The 17,997-nt window shown below is 42.8% G+C and overlaps 1 protein-coding gene across 1 annotated transcript in view; it reads left to right on the top strand.

Annotated features, from left to right (window-relative positions):
- Positions 1-17,997, top strand: part of UNC5D (unc-5 netrin receptor D) — a gene marked incomplete at its 3' end in the record, with an annotated part of 671,255 nt that overhangs the window by 460,721 nt on the left and 192,537 nt on the right. Inside the window, exon 5 of the mRNA XM_066589399.1 lies at positions 15,498-15,678. Within this exon, the coding sequence (XP_066445496.1) occupies positions 15,498-15,678 (181 nt within the window). The remainder of the gene's footprint in view (positions 1-15,497; positions 15,679-17,997) is intronic.

Genomic DNA, 17,997 nt, shown 5'->3' with positions numbered 1-17,997 from the left:
ATAGGGAAGCTACAAAGCTTTTAAAGATAGGAAACTGACTCATCTGTATCCGGGAAAGTACAGTATAAAAGCTGTTTCATCTTTCAGCATTGTAAGGGTCAATATATTAAAACTGATTTATAGTCAGATTACAGATATGGTTCTGAAGCAGGAAATAATGAGAAGTTGGTAATCGGGGGTAACATTGAACAATAACTAACCTTGAAGGGTAGTTCCTGCTGGAATCTCTTTTTACTACTTCGTTATATGTGCAGGTGCAGATAATTCAGTTTTTAAGGGTGTATTTCCACATTGCATATTCATTGAAGACATATCTGCAGCTGAAAATCGTTTTCAGTTTTGTAGATAGGGTTGTCTCTGATGTGTGTGCATGGATTTCAATGGCATAGTCATTGCCTGCAACACTTCTGCCGTACTGGCCATACACATGGGAGAGCCAGCAGCCCTTGTTTCCTATACACTAGGTCAGGAGGGATGTCGCGTCTTCTCAAGGAGAGCACCCAAAAAGGGTGTGGAAATTCCTAGGGGGTCAGTGGGTTGGGGAATAGCATAGTCTCTGCCCAAGGAGAGCACTCAAGAGGGGTGTGGGGACACATAGAAAGTGAGTGAGGAGACTTATAAGGTCATGCAAGCTCCTCTGGGTAATTTATGCAAATGGAGAAGATTGAATTTTTACATCTTCCTTATTTGCATTCCTATACACTGTACATGCAATTTTAGCTAATTTCAACATACATTACGTAATATTTTAATTGGTAGAGGGAAATAAGTGACTACCATAAACCTTAGGGATGACTAATCCTGTTGAAATCCAACCAGCGTAGTTTTTTTCCCCTGTAAGGGATATACTGGGGGATTATCTACAGTGTCCATAGACGTAACCTCGCCAGCTAATTAAAATACAGACTTATTAGGGGCTTTAGCTCTGTCCGAGTTTGAAACTCACAGAAGTTGAAGCCATTAAAGTCAATGTGTGTATTTACACGTGTGATTCTTTTCATGGACCAATGGTCTGTGTAAAAAAAATTGCAGAGTGTCTTATTCTGGTGATTCTTAGACCAGAATAATCCATTCAAGTCAATGAGTGCATTTAAAAAACTGAATGCACTTACCTGGCATGCGAGTTCATTCTGGTTTTTTTTCATGCACCCATTGACTTCGATAGGAATTTAAAATTACATCAAATGGCCACCTTTTGTTTTTTTTCATGTGCTTGATGAAGGGATTGCACTCGGATGACACTCACACATTACGAAAGCTGAACAAACACTGATGTACAATGCACATACACTTGCAGTGAAATCATTTGGTTTTTCATTGACCAAAATTGTATTCACATGTGCAAATAAGGCCTTAAAAGGGTTTTCCAGTGGGAAGCTGTTGATGATCTATCCTCTGCACAGGTCATCAATACTTGATTGGCTGGGGTTCGCTGCTTGGGACCCTAAGCAATCATCTGAACTGGTGCCTACTGTCAGTGCCAAAACACACATGGGTACAGAGCGGAATCTGCTGCTCCGAACCCTGTATAGTGGCCAATGCTTGTAACTGCAGGCATAGCTTCCATTGATTTTAATGAGAGCTATGCCTGCAATTACAAGTACTGGCCACAAGACAAGAGTTGGAGCATCAGCTTTGGCTCAGTACCCCTGTGTGTTGTGGTGCTGACAGTGGGCCCCCGATCAGCTGACCGACTACGGCCCTGACCGGCAGACTCTAGCCGATTAACTAATTATTATCTATCCTGAAGATCACGAGTATAGTATACAACGATTATCGCTCAAAATTTGCTCAAAAGTCATCTTTTGTGCTATAATCATTTTGTGTAAATGTGCGCCTATCGTGCACTTACCGTGCACTTTTCCTCCATCACTGCCTTTGGGTCCACATGAAATCTTCATCCCTCAGGACGATAAGATAAGACGGACCGCACACTGAGTTCTCTGTGGGCAGCGCTGATAACAGCTGATAGCATTCTTTAACAGCTATTAACAACTGTTGTCCCGCTGGAGAACAAGAGCAATGCATTTAGAGAACAGACAACCCACTGTTCTCTAATACATGCACATGAAGTACTAAAGGGCTGATTAACTCATTAGTACCTATGCAAAATGATTGCTCAGAACTGTCAATTTCTGACGCATTTTGAGTGATCATCTGTGTGTGTAAATGACCCTTATTTTCTTGGAAGACTCCTTTAGCCTAACAATGAAACAGAGCAAACTTAGATTAGACAGTCTTAAAATGTTCCAGTTTATAAGTGACTCTGCTGAATCATAAGGCTGCCTTTCCACAGCCGAGGCAAAATCTTGCTAGCGATATTCCGCCATGGGGAGCAGGGGGGAGAGCTGTCAGGTCTCCGTGGTGAGATAGGCTCACTGCGGAAAATCGTGGCAAATCGCAGCATGCCGCAATTTGAATCCCGTGAGCGGAGAATCGCTATGATTCTCCGGTGGACTTCGGGTTGTGCTTTCCATAGTTAGCCTATGGAAAGCATGTCATGCCAGGTCTGTGGTTGATTTATCGCCACGGATCTCACAATGACATCTCACCTGTGGACAGCCAGCCTTAATCTGGCACATCTCCAGACAACGTTATACAGCCTATCGGTTGGCTTACTTTGAAGCCAGTTTTTGTGCAAAAATTCAGATGCATTTTGTGCCACATTACACCATGACCATTTTCATGAAACCATGCCCCTTTTCAACCGTGACAAAGATGTGCTTGAAAGTGTGTAAAGCACAACATAACTGCGGTGCAAGTCATGTAAGATAGTTTTCTTGCATTTTCCGGAGTAAGCCCCATCAGGTCTTGGCCAGTTGTTACAGTCATTTACAGAGTAAGCCCCATCGGGTCTTGGCCAGTTGTTATAGTCATTTACAGTGTAAGCCCCATCGGGTCTTGGCCAGTTGTTACAGTCATTTACAGAGTAAGCCCCATCGGGTCTTGGCCAGTTGTTACAGTCATTTACAGAGTAAGCCCCATCGGGTCTTGGCCAGTTGTTATAGTCATTTACAGTGTAAGCCCCATCGGGTCTTGGCCAGTTGTTATAGTCATTTACAGTGTAAGCCCCATCGGGTCTTGGCCAGTTGTTACAGTCATTTACAGTGTAAGCCCCATCGGGTCTTGGCCAGTTGTTACAGTCATTTACAGAGTAAGCCCCATCGGGTCTTGGCCAGTTGTTACAGTCACTTACACAGTAAGCCCCATCGGGTCTTGGTCTGTTGTTACAGTCACTTACACAGTAACCTCTATCGGGTCTTGGTCTGTTGTTACAGTCACTTACACAGTAAGCCCGATCGGGTCTTGGCCAGTTGCTACAGTCACTTACACAGAGATGTACTACAATGTAATTTGTCCCTGAAGGCTAAACATAAATCTTATAGGAGTCATTGTTTCCTCACTTCCCTTTCCTGAGACAAAGTTGGATTCAGAACTCTTTCACATTCAGGCGAGCACCCACTGGCGTTTGCGTTCTCCGCGGGGAAAAAACGCAGCGTTTTCGCCGCGTTTCGCGCGGTTTTTCCGCGCGTTTTTCGCGGCGTTTTTCGCGGCGTTTTCGCGGCGTTTTCCGTTAATTTCCATTGACATTCATGGGTGCATTAGGAGAAAAATAGGGACGCATATGCAACTGACAGTTCCTATGTTAAAAACGCAAACGCAACGCAAAAAAAAACGCCAGTGGACAGGAACACATGTTATCTCTATGCCTGTGCAGGAAAAATGCAAAACGCAAAACGCAGGTAAAAAAACGCCAGTGGGTGCTCGCCCTCAGGGCTTAGTCAGACGGGCGTTTTTTGCCGCGATTTGCGCATGCGCATGCGTCCGGCGATTTTTTAAAACCATTGCTTCGCAATGGTATCGGACACATGAGCGCTTTTTATGCGCTCGTCCGAAAAATTATAGAACAAAAAATCGCAGATCGCACCTATCTGCGATCTGCGATTCCTGTTCGCTTCTGTATATGCGCTCAATGGGGCCGGCGGCAGCAGCGCCGACCCCATTGAGAACATATTGAAGACAAATCATTCTTCTCTGCCACAGCTGTAACAGCTGTGGCAGAGAAGAACGATGTTTTCCCATTGAATTCAATGGAGCGGCAATACAGCCGCTCCATTGAAAGCAATGGGCTGCCGGCGTGCGCGGGGTTAATTGTCGGGAAGGGGTTAAATATATAAACCCTTCCCTGCAATTCATGCTAAAATGTGTTAAAATAAAAAAAAATTGTATACTCACCTTTCCGCTGCAGCCGGAGTCCAGCCGCGGCCGCTGTCAGTTCTCCTGAACTGCTTCTCGGCACTATTCAGCCGGCGGGGCTTTAAAATCCCCGCCTGCTGAATGATCTGCTCTGATTGGTCACAGCCTGACCAATCAGAGGCCGGTTTCACTCACACACCCATTCATGAATTCATGAATGGGTGAGTGACTGCTGCCTCTCAGCGCTGAGCCAATCAGGGGCAGGTCTGACTCACATCCATTCATGAATTCATGAATGGGTGTGAGTGAGGCATGCCTCTGATTGGCTCAGCGCTGAGCCAATCAGGGGGCAGGTCTGACTCACACCCCCTTCACACCCACTGCAGGACGGCTGCCCGGAGCTGCAGGCAGAAGGTGAGAATGCAATTTTTTTTTATTTTAACACATTTTAGGATGGATTGCAGGTAAGGGCTTATATATTTAAGCCCTTACCGACAATTCATCCCGGGCTCGCCCGCAGCGCATTGCTTTCAATGGAGACGGCTGTATTGCCGTCTCCATTGAATGCAATGCGCTGGACAGCTCCGGCCCGTTTCTAATGAAACGCGGCTAGGAGCAGATTTTCGGGCGATTTGCGGGCGACTTGCGCGCACCGGTCACGCGATTTGCGGATGCGCATCCGTCATGCGATCCGCAAATCGCGGCAAAAAACGCCCGTCTGACTAAGGCCTCAAACAGTAAATTAGAACAGATATTACTTTTTTTGAATGTCACATTATGTATTTGATACACAGCTGGCAGCCTGCTTCTATTTGACTTGCATTGCTATTCCGTCATCTGTTTGCAGGATCCATCGATCTTATAGAGCAGCTTAATACAATCATTCATTGTGACAGCCACTATTATCTCAGGACAGTAAATAAATGGGAATGTGACATAATGTTAAAATAATCAGTACAATTTCATTATCAAAAATTGTGACCCCCATTGTTGTTAGTAAGCAATGCTACAATGGATCCAATCTATAGCCGTCTCCTGGGTTAACCCTTAAGACAAGGAGCTTTCAAGTTCTAAGGTCTCCTCATTTTGTTTCTAAAAAACTACTTACCCAGAGAGCTGACAGTATTGTCATTTCCCAACATAATCTCCCTCTTGTTGTACACATAGAGCCCTCTGTGGCACAGAGTGCTAAGGCAGCAGAAATGCAGTCCTAAGCTCTCACTCACGACCTGAAGGTTGTGGGTTCAGGTAGCCTGCTTGGTTCAGGTAGCAGGCTCAAGGTTGACTCAGCCTTCTATCCTTCTGAGGTTGGTAAAAAGAGCTTGGGGTAAGTGCTGCAGAATAAGTTGGTGATAATGAAAAACACTCAACAGAGGTGTAACTTGAGTTCCCAGGCACAAAATGTATAGCAGAGCCCCCACCTGTCATGTGCAATTCTTACATAGTTAAGGAGCTTTTGGACCAATTTCATCAATACCACCAGTTCCAGTTGGACACAAATGGTCTGCAGTTTATCATCATGCTGCAGATTTAGCAAGAGAATATACCCCCAAAAAAATCAAACCTGCTCACCCTTTGTGTAGTACTACTAATTCATGGATCACGCCTGAACTTGGGACAATGGACCACATGCAATAATGAACCTGGCAATTCACCTAATAAGAGATATCACTATTGAAATACATTCAATCATAAAGGACCAAGCACTGTAAATGTATGGCTCCTGGTCCTGGGCTTTAATCCCATCCAATAGTAAAGATATGGTGCGGGATTAAAACTCCTGCAATGTAGCAGAAGCAGGTTGTGTCATATATATATATATATATATATATATATATATATATATACACACTTCAACTGGTGTGCATTTTGTTGTAGGTTTGCTGCAGATCCACAGCTCATTTCACCCGGTTAACTGAGTTTAAATATAAGACTTCCTTCACACAAGTGTAAGGAGGATGTGATTGCACTCTGAATGGAGCCCCATCCCGCCGTCTTGGCGAGTGGATCTACACTCCTCCCTGATCTGTGCCTCGCTGCCGACTCTGTTCACATTGGCACATGTTTGAACAGGCGGGCCAGCCTGATTAGTCCCCATTGTTAGCGATTAACACTGCGAAATTGTGTTGTAAATAGTGAAATTTCGTTCAAGACAAGGCCGCATTTGTGAACACCATGGAGCTTCAGGTGCGCAAATGCGGGCCAAAATAGAGCATGTCACTTATTATGACATGCACCATAATTTAAATATAAATATAAGCCCTTCCCTGAAAAACAAAGAGAAGGGCTGAAAGAGCTGCTTGTAATTGGCTGAGGCGCTCAGCCAATTACAGGCAGCTCTCACCTGTCATTCATTCGGCGAGAGCTGCCTGTGATTGGCTGAGCATCTCAGGCAATCACAAGTAGCTCTTTCAGCAGGCGGGGATTTTAAATTCCCGCCTGCTGAAAGAACTGCATTGCCAAGCCGGAGATAGCGCAGAGAAGACGTGACTGAGCCTCGGCAGCTGAAGGGAGGTGAGTATGTTTTTTTTTACCACTTTTCTTTGTTTTTCAAGGAAGGGCTTATATTTAAAGCCCTTCCCTGAAAAACAATTACAGGGTGCCAGCAGCTGGATTACCTACTGCAGCTGTCATGTGTGACAGCTGTGTTAGGAAATCCTTTATTCCCCACAGGGATTTAGAATTCCTCTGCTGCATCTGTCACAGATGTGGCAGGTGCAGCAGGGAATTCTTTTTCCTCGGAGATGAAGGAAACATCTGCCCTTTTTTTTTTTTACACTAAAATGATTGTTTATCAGGGGAGGGCTTATATGTAAAGCCCTTCCATAAAAAACAATTCAGGGGTGCTGGAAGACCATTGTTTCCAATGGAGCCGCCGGCAGCAGCCGCGGCTCCATTGGAAACATGTGGGGAGGAGAGGGTGAAATTTTTTCCAGTACCACGTGGTACTCGTCTCGAGTAACGAGTATCTCGAGTAGGCTAACGCTCGAACGAGCTTCAAACTCGGATGAGTATGCTCGCTCATCTCTAGTGTGTATACATCTGTTTTGTACATATATGCATGAGCCTCTATGTGCACATTAGTGTATCTAAAGGGGTATGCCGGTTGTGAAGCAAATTAACAAAAATTCCAGATATGAAATGTGTTTGCACCATGTTTATACACAGCTGTTATGGATAGAAATCTCGCAGTCATTATTTTATTATACTTTCCTCCATTTCCCTATATCATTATTTTCCAATATGGACACTGCATCCCTGCTGATATGTACCTTCAAAACCACATGTACCACAATTCCCCACTCTGTACTTCCTTTCTGTATGCATCCCTACTAAACATTGCACTGCTATTGGTCAGTAGCTGAATGTAAAATAAAGCTGCCATTGGTGTTTCCTACTAAGCAAGCCCAACCTGTAGTTTGCAGGTTGGATTCAGGGCACACTGTAAACAAACACTTTCGAAGTACCAGGAGAAGGTAATAGAACTACAGACAAAAAGTCCAAAGCTGAACCACATTGCAAACTTTAAGAACATTTGATTAGCATTCATTTGACAGCAACTTTGATTGACTGGAATACATAAGTGTAGAGTATGTTGTATTTTGGTCGATGACTTTGGGACCATGGGTGTTTATGTGTGCAGTACATACAGTCAACGTGCTGATTTTGTGTGTACAAGGCGTCACTCCACTCTAGTGGTAACAATGGATCGTGGTTTGCCTTTTTGTCTTTACAGAAGCGACTACGTTTTAGAGTTTCTCCATAATGTTTTCTGCAAATGCATTTCACAGAATGCCATCAGCCGTAATGCACGGTGGTAATTTATGTAGACTTTCTAAAGTACAGCTGTGATTTTACATAAATGGAAATATCTGTATATACAAAGCTTTACAATTGGTCCAGATGCTGCAGAGTGAAGTGAAGATAAGTGGGTTTCATTTCCAAGGGCGTTCATACCATAGAGAAAGACCATGCAACTACGATGGGGTCCTTGGAGAGAGAGGAGGTCTCACGCTTTTGCTACCTCATAGTGAGGCCTTAGTCACACGGGCGTTTTTTCACGCGATTTGCGCATCGCATGACGGATGCGCATGCGCAAATCGCGTGACCGGCGCCGAAAAATCGGCCCAAAAATCGCCCGAAAATCTGCTCCTAGCCGCGTTTCATTAGAAACGGGCCGGAGCTGTCCAGCGCATTGCATTCAATGGAGCCGGCAATACAGCGGCTCCATTGAATGCAAGCGCTGCGGGCGAGTGTGGGATGAATTGTCGGCAAGGGGTTAAATATATAACCCCTTACCTGCAATGCATCCTTAAATGTGAAAAAATAAAAAAAAAGGATGTACTCACCAGCTCCCGGCAGCTGGAGATCCCGGCGGTCGGCCTGCAGTGGGTGTGAAGGAGGTGTGACTCAGGCTTGCCCCTGATTGGCTCAGCGCTGAGCCAATCAGAAGCAAGTCTCAGTCACACCCATTCATGAATTCATGAATGGGTGTGACTGAAATCAGCCTCTGATTGGCTCAGGCTGAGCCAATCAGGGGCAAGCCTGAGTCACACCTCCTTCACACCCACTGCAGGCCGACCGCCGGGATCTCCAGCTGCCGGGAGCTGGTGAGTACATCCTTTTTTTTTATTTTTTCACATTTAAGGATGCATTGCAGGTAAGGGGTTATATATTTAACCCCTTGCCGACAATTCATCCCGCGCACGCCGGCAGCCCATTGCTTTCAATGGAGTCGGCTGTATTGCCGCTCCATTGAATTTAATGGGCAAACATTGTTCTTCTCTGCCACAGCTGTTCCAGCTGGGGCAGAGAAGAATGATTTGTCTTCTGTATGTTCTCAATGGGGTCGGCGCTGCTGCCGCCGGCCCCATTGAGCGCATATAGAGAAGAGAACAGGAATCGCAGATCGCAGATAGGTGCGATCTGCGATTTCTGTTCTCTAATTTATCGGACGAGCGCATAAAAAGCGCTCATGTGTCCGATACCATTGCAAAGCAATGGTTTTAAAAAGTCGCCGGACGCATGCGCATGCGCAAATCGCGGCAATAAACGCCCGTGTGACTAAGCCCTGAAAATGCATAAAGGACCTTCCTCCAAGATGAACTGCGATGTGAAGAAAAAATAGAAGCGCAGAGCTGGCCCAAATGCATTTCTACATTTTTTTTCATGTACTTTTTGTGGGATGATCTATGGTTGCTATTGGTACCAATTTGATTGTTTTTTAGAAGTTTTTCTTGACACGTGACCAAAAAAATACAGTTCTGGTGTTGTGCATTTATTTTTTCTGACAATATTTGCCAATCAAGATAAATATGCATTATTTTAATAGATTGGACTTATGGATGTAGTGATACCAAATATACACATATATATGTATATACATTCTTTTTTTATTTGCTAGGGGAGGGGTTAAACTTTTAATATATTTTATGTATTACAATAATTTTAAAAAAAACAACACTATTCTTTAGTTACCTAAGGGGACTTGAACTTCTAATTCTTTGATCGCTCATACAGTATAATGCAATTCCACAGTATTGCATTATACTGTATTCTGACAGACCTGTGGCACATCTTGATAGACGTTAGAGTTGAGCAAGCATGCTCGGTAAGGTGAGTTACTCGAGCGAGCCTCCCACACCCTCCCCGAGCACGCTCGGAGGAGAAGGCAGTTACTCGAGATGAGCGAGGCTCGCTCGAGTAACTCACATTACCAAGCCTGCTCGCTCATCTCTAATAGACATTCATTCATGGCAACCATGGGTGCCTACCTAAAGTCCTGGTTTGCCGTGACAATGAAACAACACCTGGCAATCCCATTGCAAGGGGGCTGTTCGGGGCACTCAAATTCCAATCGGTGGATGTAAATGCTGTTGTCAGAATTGACAGCAGGATTTAAAGTGTTAAGAGCCTTCACACTGATTGCAGCTGTTGCAGGAGGGTGTTAGCTGTCAGAGACGGCTAGCACCCTCCATGTATGGATCCGCTTCATACATACCCACACCCGGAAGACGTACATATACGTCCTTTTAGGTTAAGGGATTAAAGCTAATAAAACAGGAACAAACACCTCCTATTTTGGGTTACAAAACTGAACACCAAAATGGGGGACCCATTCAAGGTTTTGCTATTGGGGCCCCGTCTATTCTATGTATGGAACTGTTCACAACAATGGGTTAAACAAAACAATGCAATTGATATATGTGTTCTTCTGATATTTCATATGCAATGGTTCAAGATAAGCAGAGGCTTAGATCCGGTGCCTCCTGCTGTCAGATTACTATTTATTAAGTTATTCATGGTGTATCTTAAGATTTGACACACTACAATATGCTGTATTTAGTATTTGTACTGGCACTCATTCAAAATACTAAACGTTTGTAAAGAACTTTTCCTAAGGGTTCATGTACATAGCCATAATAGGACCGCCCTAGAGGTGCAGGAGCCTTCTACCATACTTCTCATCCAACAAAAGGAATCTTGGCATGCATCAACAGATGCCATATGCACTGGAGTATCTCCCCTAATGTGAGGCCTGTGCAGCAGAGGCTCTGATTATCGTATGCTGTACAAGCGTATGCCTTATAATCATCTTATGCTGTTAAATCAAAGCTGTCATTACAACAATCATTATTACATTAACCACAGGAAAAGAAAAATTTGCATTTTTTACTTGTTAAGGAGAAATGTTTGAAAATGAATCTAAAGCAAAAAAAAAAAAACACCTAACACTATAAAACTTTATATAACTATAATACGTCTAAAAAAAAATCATCTACACATTGTGATGGGCTAAATCACTACTACGGTATGTGCTCCAAAGATTGGGCTACAAAAGCTTTTTATGAAATAGAGCCCTGGTAACTCTACACCAGGGGTATCAAACTCACATTTACCGAGGGGCACATCAGTCTTATGGTTGCTTTCAAAGGGCCGATTGTAATTGTATACCTGCATAGTAGTCCCAGGAATGCTGCCTGGCCAGAGGCCAACAACAACCTTCCAATTGGCTTCTGGCCTGGCAGCATCCCTATGAGTTCATTCACCTCTACCTGCAGCTCTGGTCCGGCATGGGCAGCCATTGTTGAGCCTGTGACCACTGACCTTTACCCTTGGTGCAGAGGTCAGCGGTCCCAGACTCTGCACTGCACGACTGGACCAAAACTGCAGGCGCAGTGAGTAGAGGCAGTGCCCACCGGGACACACTGAGGTTCTGCTCCGACCCCTGTGATCTATCTGTATGGTCCCCTTATATATGTGTATAGTTATTAGGTCGCCCTTCAACCGTCTTTTTTCTCAAACTAAATAACCCCAATTTTGATAACCTCTCTGGGTATTGTAGTCCGCCCATTCCATTTATTAACTTAGTTGCCCACTTTTGTACCCACTGATATGGCCTTCTTGAGTACCGGTGCCCCAAACTGTCCACAATATTCTATGTGCAATCTTACTAGTGACTTGTAAAGAGGAAGAACTGTGTTTTTGTCATAATTTCCTTTTCTTGGGTCACATACAACTGTGAAAATGTGATTATTTGCAACACTAAAAGAAACATGTGGGAGGAATTTATCAAGGCACTTGCTCCAATTTCCAGGTGTAAAAAAGTCAGACATTTTGGCCCACAGCTATTTTTGTTAAAATGTGACTTTTAAGTGTGAATAAAAAGTGTGACTTTTTTATTTTCTGCCATGCTCACCACTTTTTTGAAATGCTGGCTTGATTTAGTGGGATGTGTTCTCCTGGGGCTCCCCACAGATTTACTATCATTTACATCAGAAACTAACATAAATTTGAATGCAAATGTATGCCAGTTGATAACTAATGTGGATTTCATATTTAGGCACACAAAAAGGCAAAACATGTGCCAAATTTGAGTTGTGCGCGTAGAATGAATCAGACAGATCTTGGAATAACATACTTTATATTAGCGAAGGCTTATGAAATGCCTGTCTTAATAAATCTGGGCTGGGATGCTTTCTGTAGTGTTTTGACCTACCATTTAGTTAGGACTAATGACATTGCTTGGTTTCGTGATTTTATTTAAGGTTGACATACCCAATAGATCTATATTAGCCACACCCACCAATTTCATTGAGACTGGCCAATCATATAATGTATACAGTATGGGAGAGGGGGGTCTCCCAACCTTTACAGGGTTGATAAGGATTGGACTGTAGGGTTTCAACTGCCCAATTCTTTGGTTCTTGGCAGCGATGTTCTCCCTTCTCTACATTTAGAACACAGATATTCTTAGGATACGTTTACAGAGGATGACCGCCAGGTGCTGAAGATCCTGTGATTTTACACAGAAATGATAATTGCTCACTTAATGTAGGTGCAGCGCTATGAAGATCTCTTATGGCCACTACATCCATTCAGAGTAAACAGGCAGTCATTCGTGGATGAACAACTGCCTGTTTATACAGGTTGACAGTTGGTTTTTAGGTGAGCTGAGCTATTCTTGCTCACTTGCCCTGCCGGCTCCCGTGTTTGCACGGGATATTAGTTGTTCGTAATAGCACTTTTTGAAAGTACCCTTAGCCAAGCCAAGAATGTATGTGTATGGCGATGTTGATGCTTGTTAATGGCTGTTTATGCCCAATTTCGGATCAATTTTGTATTCAACTGAGCATGTACATGAAGATGTAGCCGTACTGAAGTTTTCATTACATTTTTTTCTTCCTTTTGACAAATGTCAAAAGGCTGCTGTCTCCCTAAGCTATTTTAATTTTAATAATATGGGCTATTTCAGTTAGCAAGTTGACCATTTTAAAGGTCTCTACAATGAAGCCGGTTGCTGCAGCTTAATGTCTTGGGAAACTGAACTGTCAGTTATGGTTCTGCTTCATGAAGTCTTTACTGAGCAGAGTGTCAATTCCACAGGTCTTGATGTCTAGAAGGAGTAATGGGTTTTCTCCACTTCTGATTGTAAGAAAACCACAGGGAAAATGCTGTAAATTTTACACCTAGACTCCTTTGGACGTAAGTGTAATCAAAGTCATAAAATCTAATATGGCTAATATATTTTTCGAAACAGCTCTTCATATTGGGAGTTCACATGGGTATGCAAAAAGTGGAGAATTCTGCATAGACGTTGCAGTTTTTTTTCCTCTTGACCCTTTAAAGCCTCATGCTTTTACGATGCTGATACTGTACATGATGTTGAAACTAGGCCAAGGTGTTATAAGAATTGTTAACATTGATGATGGCTATAAAAATCGGCATTACATCTTTGTACTCACAGAATGGGCCATAAAACAGTTTAGTATAAAGCATCATCAAGACCTTGAAATGCTTTCAACCTGACCCTGCATTGACCAGCTATATTTACTCTATGTGATACCTTCACTTCCAATATTGGTTTATTTGCAGTTACTGCCTTTGTCATTCTAAATCTTGTACCGTTATATTTCTCTAGACCTCTAAGCATGAATTATATAATATAACGTGCAGGAAGCTACGGGACTTGCAGTACAATAACATGGGCATACACATTACATTTCGTCATTGGTTCTTACTGATTTCTATGAAATCCACCAATAATCCACACATGCCCGGCCACAGCTACATGTGACCTGTGCAGTTACACAGGGCTCCATCCGACAGCTTGTAGGGGTAGCACAGGCGAATTCATGTTGGGGGTGATTGCCTCTCTTAAATCCACCTGGTCAGATGATCTTCCTCCATGTAGCAGCATCTTGTCAAGCTACATAAATCATCCTCCTCATGGCCTATCTTCTCCCTGTTGATGTTCCGAGGCACCGTTCTCACCCCATTTGCGCCCCCGCAACACAATTGCTTAGTTCTGCCATTGCATTTATGTTATGAACTTGATTCTGGTATTGTATTATGTTATAAGCTTGTTTCTGGGGCTGTGGTTATGTATAATCAGGTTTATTGAGAATTTTCAATAAAGAACAAACATAGTAAGAAAAATAACAATAATGAATATAAGTGGAGTCTTCAGGTGGTCCAGTCCCTTAGCCATGTATAACAATCACCCGGTATTACCCGTGTCTAATAATGCGAATTAGGGAAGGTTCGATGATTATGTAACAGATTAGCAAATACTGGTTGGATAGGCGCATCCACCAAACCAAATTTTGATAGGGTATGTCAGAGAGGTCTTTTGTCCAGGATGCCAATCTAAAAAATAAAGGTAGTGGAAGAGCAGTCACCTAGGAATCAGGACTGCCATGCAAGATGAACAGAAGGGTATTAGAAATCAAAGAATTAGAGAAAGAAGGGAAGAATGGTAGTTTAAAAATACATGGAAGCTGAGGAAAGAAGAAGGAAAAAAAATTGGGGGCAAGAGGCAATGGGAATATCTTTTAGTGCTCACCCAAGGGCTCTTGTGAAGAACTTCAAGAACTCAGGGAAGTCTTGGAAAGAAACCAATGGCTGCCATACCCACAAATACTGCTCTGTGGCGCTGTATTACTCAGCAGTCAGATCCTCTATCTGAGAGAGACAGGACATTTCCTGATATCATTTGGATACTGGAGGTGCATGAGTTGAAGGCCAGTGTTGAGGAAACACCATTTGGGCAGCTGTTAAGCAGTGTTGCAATAATACTGTATTTATGTACTGAGCTTGGTTCTGGTACAGTATTTATTTCCTGAGCTGTTCTGGTGTAGGTGTGCTGCTATCTTGCTCCTCTCTGCACAAGCAGACTGCCTATTAATAGACTATATATAGTTTTTTTTTCTTATGGCTGGTGGTGTTCTGCACAGGGTGTCATCTAAGGAGTCCACAGAACACAACAAAACAATTACAACAAGCTCTATAGCGAATAGCCCGAGTGACCCTGAGTGCTAACAAAGGTGTCTAGTAGCTAGTTATCTTCTTCAGTCTACTAGGTCAAGGCTAATGTATGTGGCTTAAGGCCTAATTCACACAGGCTACAAATTCGCATGACTTTGTAGCGCTACAAAAACACATGTATGTGTAGCCCATGGTTTCCAATTGGTTCTTTCTGGCTACAAAACATCTCATGTGAATGAACCCATTGGAAACCATGGACTTCACATACATGAGTTTTCGTAGTGCTACAAAATCACACAATTTTGTAGCCCGTGTGAATAAGGCCTTAGGTGCATCTGTGAAGTTGTGGAACATCAGGAGCTAGGTTAAGGTATAAGACTAATTAAAGTTAGACTCTTATTAGATGCACTGGAGTTCACATATCTATATGAAGAAATGTACATTTTGTAACACTTGAAATTGTATATCCATAGCAGATACTGCTGATAAGCCATATATGTTTCAATAAATACTTTTTTTATTATGTATTTTAGGTTGAATGGTTTAAAAATGAAGAACCAATTGATGCCCTGCTGGACGAAAATATTGATACCAGGGCAGATCACAACCTTATCATACGACATGCACGTTTGTCTGATTCTGGAAACTACACCTGTATGGCATCCAATATTGTTGCTAAGAGGCGGAGTGCCTCGGCTACGGTTGTGGTGTATGGTAAGTGATTTGACTTCATTACATATTGTAAAACAAATTGACTGCAGCTGCTAAAAGTAGCCATACACATTAGATGAATGGCACCTGAACCTGCTGATTGTAGTGGGACCGGTCAAACATCATATATATATATATATATATATGACTCTCTCCCAATGGCAGATGTTGATGAAAAGAAGGATCACGTATGCCCGATCCTTTGCCTCAAGGGAGATAAGCTACCAGAGCTGTCTGGCATTAGCTTACTTCCTTCTCCCTATTAAAAACAATGGAAAATCACCCAAGTCAAACGGGCATGTGTATGAGCAGTCGGGAGAAAGAGGTGTTAGCTGAATGAGTGTTCAGTTAACAGATATATAAGGTCTATGGCGACCTTAAAGGTGTTTTCCAGGACTGAAGTATCGATGACCAATCCTCAGGACAGGTCATCAAGAGTTGATTGGCAGAGCCCACCACCTCATACCTCCAAAGTTCAGATGATTGCCAGGCTGATGCTCTCTTTTATGTCCTCATTGAAATGGAAACTGTGCCCATAATACCGTCCCGGGCCACTGCAGTGAGTATTACAGACCATTATAACTCACCTTATTTACTTAAAATTACTCTACATTGATTGGTGTATACACCACCTCTTCCAAAATGTGATATCAATGTGCATGCTTTGTGCAGACACTTAATTAGAAAGACAACCTATAGAAACTACCACCCATAAAAAAGGACAGATTTAACAAAATAAAACTACATTAGAAACTAAAGTTGGGACATTTCTTGATAAATTTAAAAAGAGGTTGGGGTGCAATGTCTGGAAGAGTGGACTCCTTATAGCAGAAGTCCCTAATTTACAAACTCCTACCAATATTATTTTTTGGGATGTCTGGATTAATTTCCCAGAGCTCTAACATATCCAGAGATGATCAATAGTCACATCAGTTCTTATCTCTAATTTTCGTATATCAGACACCTACTACAGTCAGTTGCATTAGAAGTTAATTAAAAACAATCATCTGGTCCTGGACCAACAAAGATGGCCACACTGCTTCTCCAAATACCTGATACAGTACATTAGTATAAATGATTACTCTAAGACACTACATGCAACTCTAACTGGCCAGTGCTGCCCTTGTGAGGTATGCAGTAACTTAGGCTATCAAATAAGGAAGACGGAACAATACCTTTGCAGCGCCACGTATTGGATGGCATTATTCCTGCAAATCAATGTCAGACCCTTTAACTAAGTCTTTAAAACAATGATTGGGAATTGGGAACCAATTCCCAAACCAGAAAACCATACAAACCATCATCAGTGTGCTGTAGGTTTCTGGCTTGTCTAGTGTTATGCCTGTGACGTGGGTCGGGAGGGGTATGATCTTTCCTTAAGGAGAGCACCTAGAAGGTGTGTGGCTGATGAGAGGCAAAAAACCCAAAACAGCTGTCTGTGTATGGTTTCTGGCTTGGTTGCCTATCCCCAATCATTGTTATAAAGACCTGTATAAAGGGTCTGACATTGATTTGAAGGAATGCTGCCATCCAATAGGTGGCACTGCAGAGTTATTATTCCGTCTTCCTTATCTGCATATATTTTCCAGAGAAGCACGCATGGCCTTATAATTTCCCTCACTCACCTCCTAGATGTCTCCACACCCCTACTAGGTGTTCTCCTTTAGGCTACCAATGTAAACTAATGCACACTGTGCATCAGGACGTCAGAGAAGCTGTGCGTCCATCTTTGTTTGTCCAGAATTGGAGGGTCATTTCAACTTATCGGTATATTTTTGAATAGTGGGAGGAGTTGCAAACAGACAGAGAATGTACAAACTCTATGCGTAGGTTGTCCTTGGTCGAATTTGTATCCAAGAACCAAGTGATGCAAAACAACAGTGCTAACCATCAGGCCACCGGGCTGCCCAGGATATGTCTCAGTGGCATGCCATAAGATTTTTTTGAAGTTCTCCTTTCAAAGTTATCTTCGGTCTTTCATTTTTATCCTCAGTTTACCTATGAGCAATCTTAAAATTGTAAGAGATATTAGTAAGTCTCACCACATCCACTGTCAAGTTCTTCTCTTTCATTTATTATAACAACCCAACATGAAAACCACCATGACAGGGAATGTCATCCATTTATTTATTTCCTCAATGTATAAAAACTTGATGCCTAATCTATATTTAATCAGAACTGCCTTTGGACCACAAGTCCTCTTTCTTTCCAGCTGGGCACATGAATCGTCATCCTTATCTACTGCTGTACACATGTCTAAGTTTCAGTGTATGACACATTAGTGCGCTCCTTGACGTGCACCATGAAGACCACCTAACTTCA

Source organism: Eleutherodactylus coqui, chromosome 2 (genome assembly GCF_035609145.1).
Source record: "Eleutherodactylus coqui strain aEleCoq1 chromosome 2, aEleCoq1.hap1, whole genome shotgun sequence".
Classification (NCBI taxonomy): Eukaryota; Metazoa; Chordata; class Amphibia; order Anura; family Eleutherodactylidae; genus Eleutherodactylus; species Eleutherodactylus coqui.
The sequence above is the reverse complement of the archived record's forward strand: the minus strand, read 5'-3'. Positions and strand labels throughout refer to the sequence as shown.